Source organism: Zophobas morio, unplaced genomic scaffold (genome assembly GCF_036711695.1).
Source record: "Zophobas morio isolate AGI-343-1 ecotype UQ-CSIRO unplaced genomic scaffold, CSIRO_AGI_Zmor_V1 ptg000022l, whole genome shotgun sequence".
Lineage (NCBI taxonomy): Eukaryota > Metazoa > Arthropoda > Insecta > Coleoptera > Tenebrionidae > Zophobas > Zophobas morio.
In genome coordinates, this window is record NW_026972127.1 from 9,146,309 (window position 1) to 9,161,840 (window position 15,532).

A 15,532-nucleotide genomic window follows, 5' to 3' on the forward strand; every position below is an offset into this window, starting at 1 on the left:
TTATTCAAACACAATTTAGACACTGTAGAGCAAACAAGGCTTATCAAGCCCGTCTATTAGTTTATTCCCCTAAATGTATTATTAATACCGTTTTCAAATTATACCAAAATTGAAAAATCGAAAACTTAATAATTGAAAAATTGAAACATTTTAAATAAAAAAAATCGGTAAACCGATAAATTGAAAAATTTATAAATCGAGAAATTGAACAATCTAAAAATTAAACAATTTAAAAATCGAAGAATTGGAAAACCAAAAAATCTAAACCGAGAACTTGAAAAATCGAATAATCGAGAAATCAAAACATCAAGGAAAACAAAAAAATTAACGGAAAATCTAGAACTTAAAAATTGAAAAATTAAAATACCTATCGAAAAATTGAAAAACCGAGAAATCGAAACATCAAAAAATGGAAAAATTGAAGAACCGAAACATTGCAAAATCTCAGAACTGAAATACTGAAAAACTGAAAAATGGAAGGAAAATTGAAAAATCGAAAAAGTGAAAAAATTCAAAATTGAAATCTTGAAAAACTGAAAAATGGAAAGAAAATTGAAGAATCGGAAAAGTGAAAAAATCCAAAACTGAAACATTGAAAAATCCAGAAATCGAAAAACTGAAAAATCACAATTGAAGAAAGAATTGAAAAATCAAGAAATAGAGAAATGGGAAAATCAAAAAATCAGTTAATCGAAAAATTGAAAAATCGAAAAATTTAGAAACGTCAAAAATTGGAAACTGAAAAATAAAAAAATTTAAAAATCGTAAAGCTGAAATATCGTAAAGTCAATAAATTGAAAAACTGAAAATTTTTGAAAAAAAAAATCGTATCAAAAACTAAAAATTCAAAAAATCGAGAAATTGAACTATCAAAAAATCAAAATATTGTAATCCCAGTTAGTTGATAAATAGGAAAATTTAAAAAACAAAAATTTTAAAAATCCAAGAATTGAAACAAAAAAAATCTAAGCCTGAAAACTCAGAAAATTGAATGATCGAGAACAAAAAATCTAAAATTTAAAAATTCGACAAATTGAAAAATCATGGAACTGAAAAATCGAAAAGAAGAAAGAATTCATTAATTTTTGGGGTCATCCTGTATATGCAAATCCAAGAAACATGAATGGAATGATAAATCACAAGAAGAGACTCATCATATTTTATACAATTTAGATAGGATTTATTCAGCAAAATTTTGAGGTGACGTCATCAATTTTTTAGAGGGGATAAGTAAATATATTGTGATTAAAACGGTCCTGGTTTAGTAACAAAAAAATATTGTTCGTCTATAAAACAAGCTCGTCTTAAACAAAGTATTCGTAAAAAAAATATGTCGTAAAAAAATTTACGTATGCTGGTCCCGACTGCGATTATGGTTTAAATATTTTTTAGAAAATCCTGTCATGGATGTTGAAATATTTGTGACAGCCAAAGAGGTTTTTTTGAGAAAATTATCTTTGAATTTAAACCAAATTGAAAAAGACACTAGGCAACAGGCACATTTGGGCAAAAGAAAGAGAAATTAGGGTTACGGCTTTAAATTTTGGACGTATTTACAAACTTAGACCGACTACAGCAATAGCTAAAACTGTGGAGTCTCTGTTGTACAGGACATTTAGAGGTAATAGTCATACATACTATGGACAACAAAATGAGGAAAAAGCTGTCAAGTGTTTTGAAATAAATAAAAATATAAAAACTGAACGGTGTGGCTTGTTTATTTCAAAACAATTTCCTTACTTGGCTGCTAGTCCAGACAGGGTTCTAGAGGATAGGAGTTCATTAGTCAAAATTGAATGCCCTTCAAAATCGCAAGATTTGTCTCCCGAAGAAGCGGTTAGAAAAAAAATAATCAAATTTTGTACATTGACAGACAGAGAATTGAAACTAAAAAAAAACATGATTACTACTTTCAAGTCCAGGGACAAATGCTTGTTACGGGTATTTCACAAGTTTATTTTGTTGTATGGACACCCAAAGGAATAAATATAGAAAAAAATTATAAAGACGAAGAAATATATGTAAAAAAATGGCAGATAAACTATAGGCAGATTTTACTTTGGTGCATTATTGCTCGAAATAATTGATTCAAGAAGAAAGAGGAACCTGCCTTTGCGAGTTTTTTTTTAAATAAATAAAATTTGTTCCTATTTTTTTATGTACTTTAATAATTTATTAGGAGTACATTTTTCATCACCAAGACTTGCATATTTTTATTATAAATATATTTTGAAAATGATCTCTCCGCAAATGAAAACATATACGAACACTTTTTTCGAGTAAACAATGAAGGGAGAAGTTGCTGGGCGTAGCGCTTTTTTAAAACACCTCCTTTCTGGGATAAGTAGTTGATACACTTAACTACTTATACGTGTTAAACAAAAGCTGTATTTTATATATTTTTTATTATTATTATAAATATGTTTATTAGTTTTATTAATTAACAAAGCAAAATATATATTAACAATAATATTACAATGAATTTTTAGTAATCATGTGTATTGAATTCACGATCCTGAGTGGAGTAAAAATATTATAGTTCCCCAGTTTTAATTCGGTTTTATGATAGTACCTCATTGCGTAAAAGTTAATTTCCTTAACAATAGATTACTACTGCCGGTCCTGGTTATAAAACTGAGTTCCTTGCCATAAATTAGAAAAATCAGCCGAGAACGGTAACAATCAGCTTATGGTAGAGCAGGCGATAAGGGTTTTACCTGGAAAGTCGCTTCCGTACATTTTAGTGGCGCTCCTATCGGCAAAGTACTGAACTAACTGCCCAAATTCTGCCGAATTGATACCTATTTTTTTCAAATAATTGTTAGTTTTTATTAAAAACTCTGCTAACCAATAGATCATTAATTTTCCTCTGATATTCCTGTTAAAATTATTCGACGTATTTTGCATTAATTTGTGGTATATTTTGATTTTAATAAACACATTATTATTTAAAGAAATTGTACCACTAACAAACATTTAATGACTCTGCGCCCTGTAAAAAGTGATGTTTTATCCATGTGCGAATTTTCAAGCGATTCTATGATGGTTATGACTCAAAAAACTTGAAAAGAAAACATGCTTTTTTTACGATATTTCTCAGCCATATTTTTTTAATTGATTGAACTGGTCTCTGCGCTCTAGAATATGAAAAAAGCTGCCGTTTGATGCGTGGAAATAGTATCGGTGCAGTACTACCAAGTTAGATAAAGAAATGTTCAGATGAGAAAACTAGTAGATACAATTAAGGTCGAACATCATAAAATCGTTTGACCTGTTTAATATCTAAATTAAAATGAAGATCGAATTGCCATATTTTGTTACTGAAACAGATATGTGACACAATTACATTATTAGTGTTGGTTTTTAATCTCAGAAATCTAGGACAATTGCAAAAGAAACATTTATTACGAAAACTGAATCGGTAAGAGACCCTACTAAGTCAAAACAACGCTGTTGACAGAATCTCAATATCTCTATCTATTATTAAGATGGATTTTATCTGGGACACCTATAGATCATTAGATATGTAGGTTTCTGTATTTGAGCAATTTAATTTGTTAACAACGAAAAAAATCTATTAAATGTAGTCATAGCAGGTACTGAAGCAGTAAATTATATTTACAGAGTATACTGTAAACGATTTATTTAATTTTTTGTTTCTATCTTAAAGTATATCATAGTTTAATTAAGAATCAGGAAGGAGTTGCGTTTTTACACTGTTTCATACTTATTTATCGTAAATTGTTCCCTGTACTTGTGACTAAAGAATTATTATCATTAACTGCTGACGTCCGTCTATCAACGTAGCCAGTGTAACTTCGCATTTTTCGTCTACTCCTTCGAATGCCCCGCAAATCCCGACAAAACGTGATACTCATAGGCTAAGAATGTGGCCATTAATAAGTTTTAGGGGACTTACATGAGATGTTTGACGTTGTCCCAGCTTAAGATGCGGTCGACTTCGTGGCGACCGTGGCTGAGAACGGCGATGTGCTGTTGAGTGACAGTAACGTGTTTAATATGCGTGTAAGATTCTCTGCTCCCCTCCTGGACTGCTGCGAGCATCAGGAAACTGTCGCCATCCTGCGCGAACACCGGATGCTCGTGAATGTCGAGCCAGGCTCGTTCGGCGGCGCGCTCGGCGTGAGTCTGAAGACATTACATAATACGAACTTGGAGATGGTTGTTGTTGCAGACAAAAAGAGAAACACTTTGTCGGCAAAGCGGAACTGACTTGCCGACTTGCTGACAGTTGGTCATTTTATTTGATGTGCGAGACTACCGAAGAATAAGCTGAAAGGAGTGCACGGACATTGGCGTACTCGACAACGTGCGAGAAGCGGTCACTTATACTACGTCTTCGCTATTTGGCAACTTATGGTCGTTCCAGGCTTTAGAGTAACTATAGTTAGTTGAACGGAATTTTTATTACTGGTGCAGTTTTAGAGTAACCACCTTGATACGATTTTCTAGTCACTTCATTGTGAGTTCAGTTTAAGCTGTTTGAAAGCAAAATTAAATTTAATCGATGTTTGTGGTTGCTACATTTGCGAAATTTTAACTGTTGCTCTGTAAATATGATTTAATCGGGAGCCATTAAGGGAGAGCTTCGTCTTTATCCGGACAAACTTGTAACTTTCATGAAAATTTGATATCGAGATATTGAGATGAGACAAATTGTTCCTGATCGTTTGATCCGATAATTTCATTCAATTTTAAACAAGCAAAGTGCGCTATTTGATGTAAACCGATCAGAGGTTGCTGGCAACCACAGTGACAAGTGAAATACGTATTTACGGTCTAATAAAGTCCTGAATAGTTTTGCGAAATAAACCCTTGAACTGATACTTGGAAAACACTCAATCTCTCAGAATTTTTCTTTCCATTTAATTTTTAATATAAATATCATATTAGTAAGACCTGTCGATTTCAAAAGATATTCAGGGTGTCTCAACGATTTGATACAGAAAGGTAATTATTTATCCGAAAATGTTGAACAAATGTTTGACATGTTCAATAATTTACCTACAAATTACAATTATTTTCATCGAAGATGTGTTTTTTTGTATGAAACACCCTGTATAATTTACAGATTTAGATTTTTTACAAAAAGAACAGGGAATAAAACCATACAAGGTTTTTTATGAACACTTTTCAAGGTAGTTGTTTTTTTATGGTAAAATTGGACGTACTCACGAATTGTTGGAATTTTACAGAAAATTTTAGTCAGTTAGATTTAACGTGCGCATAAAAATTATTTTTGTGAACTGTCAGTTTTTTCATGATTTTAAATGTAGCCGCCTAGTGTGTGTTTTAATAAAAAAATCTTGTGTTTTGTTTTTAAAATATTTTTAAAAAAGCTCCAGGTTCCGTGGGGTTCTTTATTTAAAAAGAATTTTACAGAATCTTAGCGGCTTCTAGCGTCTTTTTTTTAAATATGTGATGCTTCGTTTTTGAGGGAGAAATCAAAATATTGTCAAACATGAAAAATTGAAATCGAAACAACAAAAAGTGAAAAATCTAAAATTTAAGAATTCGAAAAATTGAAAATTTTAAAAATCGAGCAATCAAAACATCAACAAATTGAAAAATCAAAAAACTGAAAAAACGAAAAATGTAAGAATTAGAAAGTCACAAAATTTTGAAAAATCGAATAAGTAAAAAATCAAAAAACAGAAAGTCGAAAAATCTAAAATTTCTAAATCGAAAAACATATTGAAAAATCCCAAAATTGAAAAATCCCAAAACTTAAACATTGAAAATTTAAGTCGAAAAATTAAAAAATCGAGAAATTGAGAAATCGAAAAATCCAAAAATTTATAAAGCCATAAATTGAAAATCGAAAAATTTAAATACATAAATCCCAAAACTAAAACGTTGAAAAATTGAAAAATCGCGAAATCGAGACATCAAAAGATCGAGAAGTGGCTTAAAATCGAAAAATGCGAAAATTCAAAATTGAAAACTTTTTTTTTCTTTTGTTTTTCAATTTTTCCATTTTTTAATATTTCGGTTTCATAATTTCTCGTTTTTGGAACTTTTTTTGTTTCTTCAATTGTTCAATAGTAGTTTTTAATTTTTTCGGTACTACAGTTTTTTTTAATTTTCCCAATTTTTAATTTTTCGGTTTTTCAAATTTTCAAGGTCTTGATTTTTATTTTTATTTTCATTTTATATCGGAATTTTTCGTTTTTCGTTTGTTCAATTCTTCAAAGCTTCGTTGTTTGATTTTCCAATTCGTCGATTTTTTAATTTTTTTTCTCGATTTTCGATCTGGAATTTTTCGTTTCGGCTTTTCATTTTCTTTATTCTTACAATTTTTCGAGTTTCCGATGTTCGGATTTTATAAAGTTTTGTTTTTTCAATTCCGATTTTTTCAATTGAAAAAAAAAATTGAAAACTCGAGAAATTTTAAATCGAAAAATTACGATATTTAAAAATTGAAAAATTTCCAAATCCAAAAATTGGAGAAATGAAAAATTCAAAAAATTAAAATCGAAAAAACAAAAAATGTAAATTTTAAACACTAAAAAACTAGGATATTTGAAAAATAAATAAAATAAACTAAAACGAAAAATTGCAAAATAAAAAATTGAAAAATAGAAAAGTTTAAAAATGAAAACAAAAAAGATTTCAAATCGAAAAATTAAGGAAATCGAAATTGAAAAAACAAGACTTATAAAATCGGAAACTTGAATAATCGAAAAACTGAGAAATTGAGAAATGGAAATCGAAAAATTGAAAAATTGGAAAATTAAAAATCGTTTATTCGAGAAATTGAGAAAACGAAAAATCCAAAGATTTAGAAACGCCAAAATTTGAAAAATCTAAAAAAGAGAAAGCAAAAAATCGAAAGATTGAAAAATCGGAACAAAAAAAAAGTGAAAAATCTAAAGTTTAAAAATTCAAAAAATTGAAAATTTTAAAAATCAAGCAATCAAACACCAACAAATCGAAAAATGAAAAAACTAAAAAAACGAAAAATGTAAGATTCACAAAATTGTGAAAAATCGAATAAGTAAAAAATCAAAAAACAGAAAGTCGAAAAAGCTAAAAATTTAAAAATCGAAATACATATCGAAAAATTCCAAAATTTAAACATTGAAAGTTTAAGTCGAAAAATTAAAAAATCGATAAACGAGAAATTGAGAAATCGAAAAATCCAAAAATTTAGAAAGCCAAAAATTGAAAATCGAAACATCGAAAAAATGAATTATTGAATTACTGAGAAATTGAAAAATCGAAAAACTGAGAAATGGAAGTGGCTAAAAATCGAAAAATGGGAAAATTCAAAATTGAAAAATTTTTGTAGATTTTTAAATATTTTTTGTGTTTTCAATACATTTAATTTTTTCAATTTTTCCATTTTTTAATATTTCGATTTCATAATTTCTCGTTTTTGGAACATTAAATTTTTCAGTTTTCAATTCCTGGACTTTTTCGTTTCTTCAATTGTTCAATTAGTAGTTTCTCAATTTTTCGGTACTACAGTTTTTCTAAATTTTTCTGAATTTTAACTTTTCGTTTTTTCAAATTTTCAAGTTCTTGATTTTTATTGTTATTTCGATTTTATATCGCAATTTTTCGTTTTTCGTTTGGTCAATTCCTCAAAGTTTCTTCTCTGATTTTCGATCTGGAATTTTTTATTTCGGTTTCTCGTTTTTTTTATTCTTACAATTTTTCGAGTTTCCTATGTTCGGATTTTATAAAGTTTTGTTTTTTCAATTTCGCTTTTTTTCAATTTTAAAATTAAAAATGGAAAACTCGAGTAATTTTAAATCGAAAAATTGCGGAATTTATAAAATTGAAAAATTTCCAAATCGAAAAATTGGACAAACAAAAACTTCAAAAAATTGAAATTGAAAAAACAACAAAATAAAAAATTGAAAAATAGAAAAGTTTAAAAATGAAAACTCGTAAACTTGAAGAAGCAAAAAAAGCTTTCAAATCGGAAAATTAAGGAAATCGAAATTGAAAAAACAAAACTATAAAATCGGAAACTCGAATGATCGAAAAACTGAGAAATCGAGAAATGCTAATCGAAAAATTGAAAAAACGCGAAATCGAAACGTCAAAAGATCGATAAGTCGAGAAGTTGAAAAATCGAAAAATCAATGTAATAGCTAAAGATAAAAAATTGGAAAAATTCAAAATTGAAAAATTTGAATTTAAAAACCCGATAAATCGAAAATTGAAAAATCGAAAAGTTGAAAAATTAAAAAATCCAGAAATCGAGAAACCGCAAAATCCAAAAATTTTGAAACGCCAAAAGTTGAAAAATAGAAAATCGAAAAATTTAAATTCATAAATCCCGAAACTGAGACGTTGAAAGATTAGAAAGTCGAAAAATTAATTCCGAAAGATTGAAAAACCGGGAAATTTAAACACGAAAAGGCGAAAAATCGAAAGAAAACCGTTAAATCGAAAATTGAAAAACCGAAAAACTGAAAATTTATTTCGAAAAATTGAAAAATCGAAAAATCTAAAAACGAGAAGGCAAAAAATTGAAAGATTGAGAAACTGAAACAGTGAAAAACCTAAAATTAAAAAGTTCGAACAATTGAAAATTTTAAAAATCGAGCAATCAAAACATCAACAAATCGAAAAATCAAAAACTGAAAAAACGAAAAATGTAAGATCTAGAAAAATCAAAACTCGAACTATGTCGTAAACTTGAAGAAACAAAAAAAGATTTCAAATCGAAAAATTAAGGAAATCGAAATTGAAAAACTAAAACTAGAAAATTATAAACTCGAATAATCGAAAAGAAGAATCATCGAAAAACTGAGAAATCTAAAAATGGAAATCGAAAAACTGAAAAAACGCGAAATCGAAACGTCAGAATATCGAGAAGTCGAAAAATCGAAAAACTAATATAACAGCTAAAGATAAAAAAATGGGAAAATTCAAAATTGAAAAATTTAAACTCGATAAATCGAAAATTGAAAAATCGAAAAACGGGAAAGCAAAAGATCGAAAAGTCGAAAAATTAAAAAATCGATTAATCAAGAAATTGAGAAATCAAAAATCCAAAAATTTTGAAACGCCGAAAGATGAAAAATTAAAAATCGAAAAATTTAAATTCATAAATCCCAAGACTGAGACGGTTGGAAAGTTGAAAAATCGAAAAATCGAAAAGACGAATTATCGAAAAACTGAGAAATCGAGAAATCGAAATCGAAAAATTGAAAAATCGCTAAATCGAAAGACCAAAAGATCGATAAGTCGAAAAATTAATTCCGAAAGACTGAAAAACCGGAAAATTTAAAAACGAAAAGGCGAAAGAAAACCGTTAAATCGAAAATTCAAAAATCGAAAAACTGAAAAATTAATTTCGAAAAATTGAAAAATCGAAAAATCTAAAAACGAGAAGGCAAACATTGAAATATTGAGAAATTGAAACAACAAAAAGTGAAAAATCTAAAATTCAAGCAATCAAAACATCAACAAATCGTAAAATCAAAAAACTTAATAATTGAAAAATGTAAGATTTAAGAAGTCGCAATATTTTGAAAAATCGGATAAGCAAAAAATGATGACATATTATGTTCCACAATTTTCTTTACTGTACGTATGACATTCCGATTAATTTCAGAATTTTGGAAAATATTTAACTAAACCTAAACACAACTAAGCTATGGGAAAAATTAAAAACAACATTTTGTTCATTATTAGTGCAGAAAATGGTCGAAAAAAGGAAGGACAATATTTTGAGAAATTTTTAATAACTTAGGGAAATGTTTAATAACTTAATAACGGGCACTGATTTCTTAAAAATTAAAAGAAATCTCGCACCAAATGAAAAAAAAAATGTTTTGAAATTGTACGTAAAAAAGCAGAAAAAAAACAACTACGTATGTCGTAAGTTGACTCCAAAACCAACATAATTGTATCTGTTTCCTTAATTTTTAAGAAAGCTCCTTATAAAAGTGTTGTGCAAGTTATACAAAGTGTCTACAGTCAACTAAAGGATAAAAAAGATTCAAACAAAATTAACAGTAAATAGTAGAACCAGTGAAAACAGAAGTGAGGATAACGGGTTATTATTTTTTTTTCTAAAGAAAATTTATAGATTTTTTAAAAAACGGTACAGTGTGCAACGCAGATGTTGGTTCTATCCACCTTCCACGCTGCTCGTTCTTGTTCACTTTAGTTGGAAAAGGTGGCACTAGGATTTTTTTTTTTAATAAACTTCCGTTACTATATATATTCTGCGCTTGAATTGTTAAAATATTAGCAACATTATTATCGTTGGAAAAAATAACTAGAGCTAAAAAAAATCTGGCTATATAGTCTTATAACTTATAACATATGCAATAATCTGTAATATTCCAAAATCCAGTTTAAATTGCACCATCATTCCAATTAAAACTCCCAAATTTTTCACGACTACTGTATTATACGAGTATTGCTGTAGCAACGTAGTCACTTCATCAATACGCAGGACTATATGTTGCAAAAGTTGGTCCAAATGGTGTAAGAACAACCGAAAAATAAAGTAAAAATATATTTCCAGAAGTATCAAACTACCGCAATAATTTTTGTCTTAAAAATACCGAAAATTTCAAAGCTCTCCAGTGCCCCTCGGGCTTATTCATGGTTACTCTAAAATTGCGCATTCAGTGTCTCGCCAGCGTGGACCCAATCCAGCGGCAATTTTTTGCGTCAAAGAAACTTATTACGAAATAAATTATTTTCCGGGTCGTTTGTGCTGACCTCTACACATGTCCAGTTGGGGGCTAGACAGGCCGAAATGATGCTGAGGTTTTGCGCTCGGTTCATCCACACCACCGATACTTGCGTGTTCTTCTGTCCGATCCACCCGGCCGATGTCAAATAGTAATCCCTGGAAATCACAGGATTAGAGCATTTACACATGTGGCCCAACCGGTGGTTGTTTGACTGACGTTTGCTAAATGGCCTAATTACTATCTGACCTACATATCTATAATTTCTGTTGATTTCCTGAATAGCACAACACTGTTTGTTCATGCCAAATGGAACGTTTTCTATGCTAACCGACCGAACTAACTAAACGGACGGACGTTCTGTTTCTAGAGTAATTACTAGTTGAGAAATTCGAATAGAAAGGGTTTAATTACGTGTGGTTATATCCTTAGACACTATAATTTTGCCGAATATGTCACAAAATAAATCTGTAAGACAAGTGAATTTTGAGGTCCGGAAGGGCGGAAGGCGGATACTTACTGTCCGGCTAAGGCATGCGGGGGTTTCACGAGGTGGCTCTGGAGGTCGGTTAGGTTTGACATATCTAGAACCCACAACTGCACTGTAGGGTTAGCCGATCCGGGCTGAAAACAAAATAATAGAAAATATTTGTTAATTTGACAATCATTAAAACGTGAATTTTGATTCATTAAAAAATTGACAAACCTGATACTACTCAAGTCTTCAAAAATGGGACTCATCGTCGGAAAAATTAGTTTAAAGTAAAATTATACGAAATTCCCGTCCAAATCTTCCATAGGAGGATAATGTTAAAGAGTTCGTCTTGTATTGTATTTGTAATATAATGTAATATTCCAAAACATTACACAATAGTTCGATTTCTTTCTGCAGCAGTACAGTTTTTGACTTTATAGGTCTAAAAGTTGATTATTTTTCGAAGCAGTTTTGCTTCTTGGTAACCAAAAATGTTACTATAATCTGTGTGTTTTTCTTGCTTTAAACGTTAGTTTGCCTTCAAGAAAATCATTAGTACCTAAACGACCGTTATTGGATTTTGTGGTGCTTGCATGGCTGTTAGGTGTTTTGCGCTGCTCTGCGTTTAACTCAGTTTTTGGTGAGAAATTTTATTTTCAAATTTGTACTAAGTATTAAATCTCAGTAGTTGACTGGTCTATTCTAAATGAGTGTACAGATCCTAATACTGCTTGTCAATCTTTTTATGACATATTGTATAGTCTCCTGGATACTTCTGTGCCTAAATACAGGCGAAAAAATTTTGTTTTCCAGTATGGTTCACGTCACAAATTATTCATGATGTACATAAGAAAAATCGTCTAAGAAAAAAAATATAAAATACGGTCATCCTTGTGATTTAGCTTCGTTTAGAAAGCTAACAAGATCAATAAAACAACAAGTGTCAAGTTATTTATTCATGATATAGAGAGCGATATTCACAGAGATTCAAAAAATTCTTTTGCCAAATATTTTCACTTATCATTTAATGTCACAGATGATAATAGTCAGTTGAATGGTTCATCAGGGAGCTTTACTAACAATGTTACAATGGCAAAGAAGAGTTCTGAACATGTTTTCAAAGTCATAAAAAGAGTAAACGCAAATCTTTTCTGCATTACTCAGTTTATTGCTGATTCCATTGATGACGGTTGTCAAACTGATGTCATTTATTTGAAGATCTTAAAAGCGTTTGACAGGTTAGAGCATGCTCTCTTGATTAATAAATTAAGTGATTTAAAAATATACCGGGTCTTTCATAAAAAAAACTGTGTGTTATGCCTTAAAAAGAGAACACCCTGTACAATTAGAAGTAATTATAGAGTATAGTCCTCAAAGAATCGTGCAGCTTTGTTTCTTTAGACTTTTTTTCTGCTTATAATAATTAATGAGACATCGAAGAATGCATGCTTAGTGACTCACCCTGTATATAATATGTGAGAAATTTACGACATTACAAAACACTAGAGTTTTGCAACTTTTAATTTTCGTTAAAACTGCGTTTAAAGAAATAGTTATATTTAAAAATTCTTAGCTCCATATTTACAGATGGTCCATTTGAATTGTACACCAAATTTTTCAGTTACCTCAACATGACATAAAAATTGAGAAAGTGTTTTAGGTTAATTATACAAAATGATTGGATTTGCAAATTGTAGGATTTCTCATTTTTGTAATTGATAAACCCTGTATCTTATAACCTATGCGAGTTATCTGTGAGTAATCTTTCTTTCATGCCCAGTTTGTTAAACTTTTTTCTAACAATGTTTTTGGATGCGTCATTAAAGTAAAGCTTACATCAACATATACAGACTGTTCCAACTGAAAAACATGAGAAAATCGTATATAAGTGAACTTAAATTTTATTCAGTTTTTTTTATAATAATCCAAAAACCATATTTTTTTTAGAAAATATTGTATTCCCTGTATGTAAATATTTACAGGTAGTTCCATTTAAAAAAACACCATTGTACTATATAATTTTTAAATGGAATACACTATATTTTATATTCTGCTATTGAAGTTCTGCTATCATATCGTTGGGACACCTTGTATATACAGAGTGAGTCACTAAGCGCGTGGTATTGGATATTTCATTAATGATTGGAAGTGGAAGAAAAACTTAAAGACAAAAGCTTTTTGAGTAGCATACATTAAAGTTATTTACACCTATATAGAGTGTTCCGTTTTTTAGGAGTAATACACTACTTAGTTTTTTTAACCACAACGCCCTATATATTTTGTCTATTCTGATTGGACCCTTTTTGGGCTCTATAACCGTGGTTAATTTTTGACATTCCGGTGCGACGTTGCCATGTTATTTCAATTTTCGTGTTTTTAGCATGCAATCCGTCGCTGTGTCTCTTAAAAAGCGAAAAATCGCAGAAGTTATCAATTTCAGATATACGGAGAATACTTAAAAAAAGAGAATAAGAACAGAATAAGGTGCTGTAATCAAATACAGGGTATTCTAATTGAAAACCTTAAATGTAGATATTTGGAAATTGTAATATTCTAGATTTTTTTAACGCTCTGTATAATTTTATTTGTATTTTTCCACAGGGTCGGTGGGCGGGGATACTGCTTGCTCACTGTTTGTCTCCATTTCACTGACTTATTTTATTTACTGTAAAATGTGAATTGAATTCTATTTTAACAAGTGGTAGAATCTAAGATTTAAAACAAAGTAAAAAGGGGCCCCTCCCACCCACCCTTACTCCGTTTTCGTGACTCGTTCTTATTGGCTCTGAAGAAAGAATTTCAGGAGTTTTCAATTTTTATTATACAATCGAAAGAAATATTGAAAAACTAAAGGAACTGTAAAAAGGAACCATTGTGATATGAAATCGAGAATATGAAAAACAAAAATCAAGAATTTGAAAAATTGAGGAAACGAAAAATTTTAAAATCGAAAAATTAAAAACGACAAACTGAAAAATCCAAAAATGAAAAAAGTGTAAAATCCAAAAATTGTGACATGGAAAATTTAAGATGGAAGAAAAGGAAAAAAGAGAATTTCCAATAAATTGATCAAAAGTAAATAGACCAAGATTTTTTTTTGATTTTGCGAATTTTATATTTAACTCCATTCGGTTTTCCAGAATCGCCAATTGAAATATAGCATTTATTTTTTTTTAATTTTAAAAAATTCGGATTTCATTTTGAATATTTCGAAAATATTGCACGCTATATTTTCGGAATCACCACGTCAAGATCTTTAACCTTGAATATGAAAAAAAAATTGGTTGAAAATTGTTTCGACACAACTTCCTTTGCAAGTCAAATAAGATATAAAAAGTAACATAATTATGTATTAATCTCGGATATTTTGAAGTGTTAAGTTCCATTTTACTAGTTTGTTGAACATATACATAACCTGATGATGACGTTAAATAAAGTCGAAACATGTCATAAAGTAACTACAACTATTTAGTCTCCTAATCATATATTACGTTCAAGAGGCGGACAAATATCCAAAACTAGTCATATTACATATTTTGTAAATTTTAAGATGGGGATCATTAAATTTTGTCAGACAAATTTTGGTTAGCCACACAATTTTAGTGAAATACGTTTAAAAATACGCAACTATCAACTTAGTAGTTTTGGAGATCACCCGTTTTATAAAATCGCCAACAGACGACAGACACACAAAGGGACCCACTTTTTCATATTCTAGGAGCTATGAAACGTCGAGAAACGAGTATTTATTACAGAACTTTCTTCGTTTACCCTCGGAATTAAAAATATTACACGAAGATTTTTTTCTAACATACAAGGTGTATGTACAACTTTTATGACTTAAGGGGCTTAAGCCAAGCCACCCTTATAAATCAAACTGGCTAGAGGAGAGGACTAATTAAGTATATATATTTTATTATTATTATTATTATTATTATTGAATATATGGGGCGAACCTACCTATCTACCTACACCATGAGATCCGCTTGTCAAACTCCGTAATATGTATCTAAAGTAGAGGAAGAATTAAAAAATAAAAATTACAACAATAATAAACAAAATAATTTTTGTTTCAATTTCCAACGTGGTGGTTTGTTTTTGTTATGTTTTTTTTTGTCACTTTATTCCCAAAGTTAAATCGCACATTTCGGTGAGTACCGTGAAACAAAACAATATCTGTATTTCATCGAGTTAACAATATTCTGTATTTTTAGAAAACGAAGACTCATGTATGGAAAAGTATCAGCATGTCGATTGACCATGGAGTCGAGGAAGAAGTTCACATGGATGTGTGTAAAACGTCGAGGCAAATCAACGTAGAATATGTGCAGGCCATAAAAATTAACAAGAAGTTTTTTATACGGTTTGA

General features: G+C 29.7%; 1 protein-coding gene across 3 annotated transcripts in view; it reads right to left on the reverse strand.

Annotated features, from left to right (window-relative positions):
• LOC135133533 (inactive dipeptidyl peptidase 10) overlaps positions 1-15,532 on the reverse strand; it is a 274,882-nt gene that overhangs the window by 15,709 nt on the left and 243,641 nt on the right. For all 3 annotated transcript variants that reach the window (XM_064061982.1, XM_064061981.1, XM_064061980.1), the window contains 3 exons: positions 11,209-11,312; positions 10,717-10,846; positions 3,920-4,149 (listed from right to left, as the gene is read on the reverse strand). In XM_064061982.1, the coding sequence (XP_063918052.1) occupies positions 3,920-4,149; positions 10,717-10,846; positions 11,209-11,312 (464 nt within the window). The remainder of the gene's footprint in view (positions 1-3,919; positions 4,150-10,716; positions 10,847-11,208; positions 11,313-15,532) is intronic.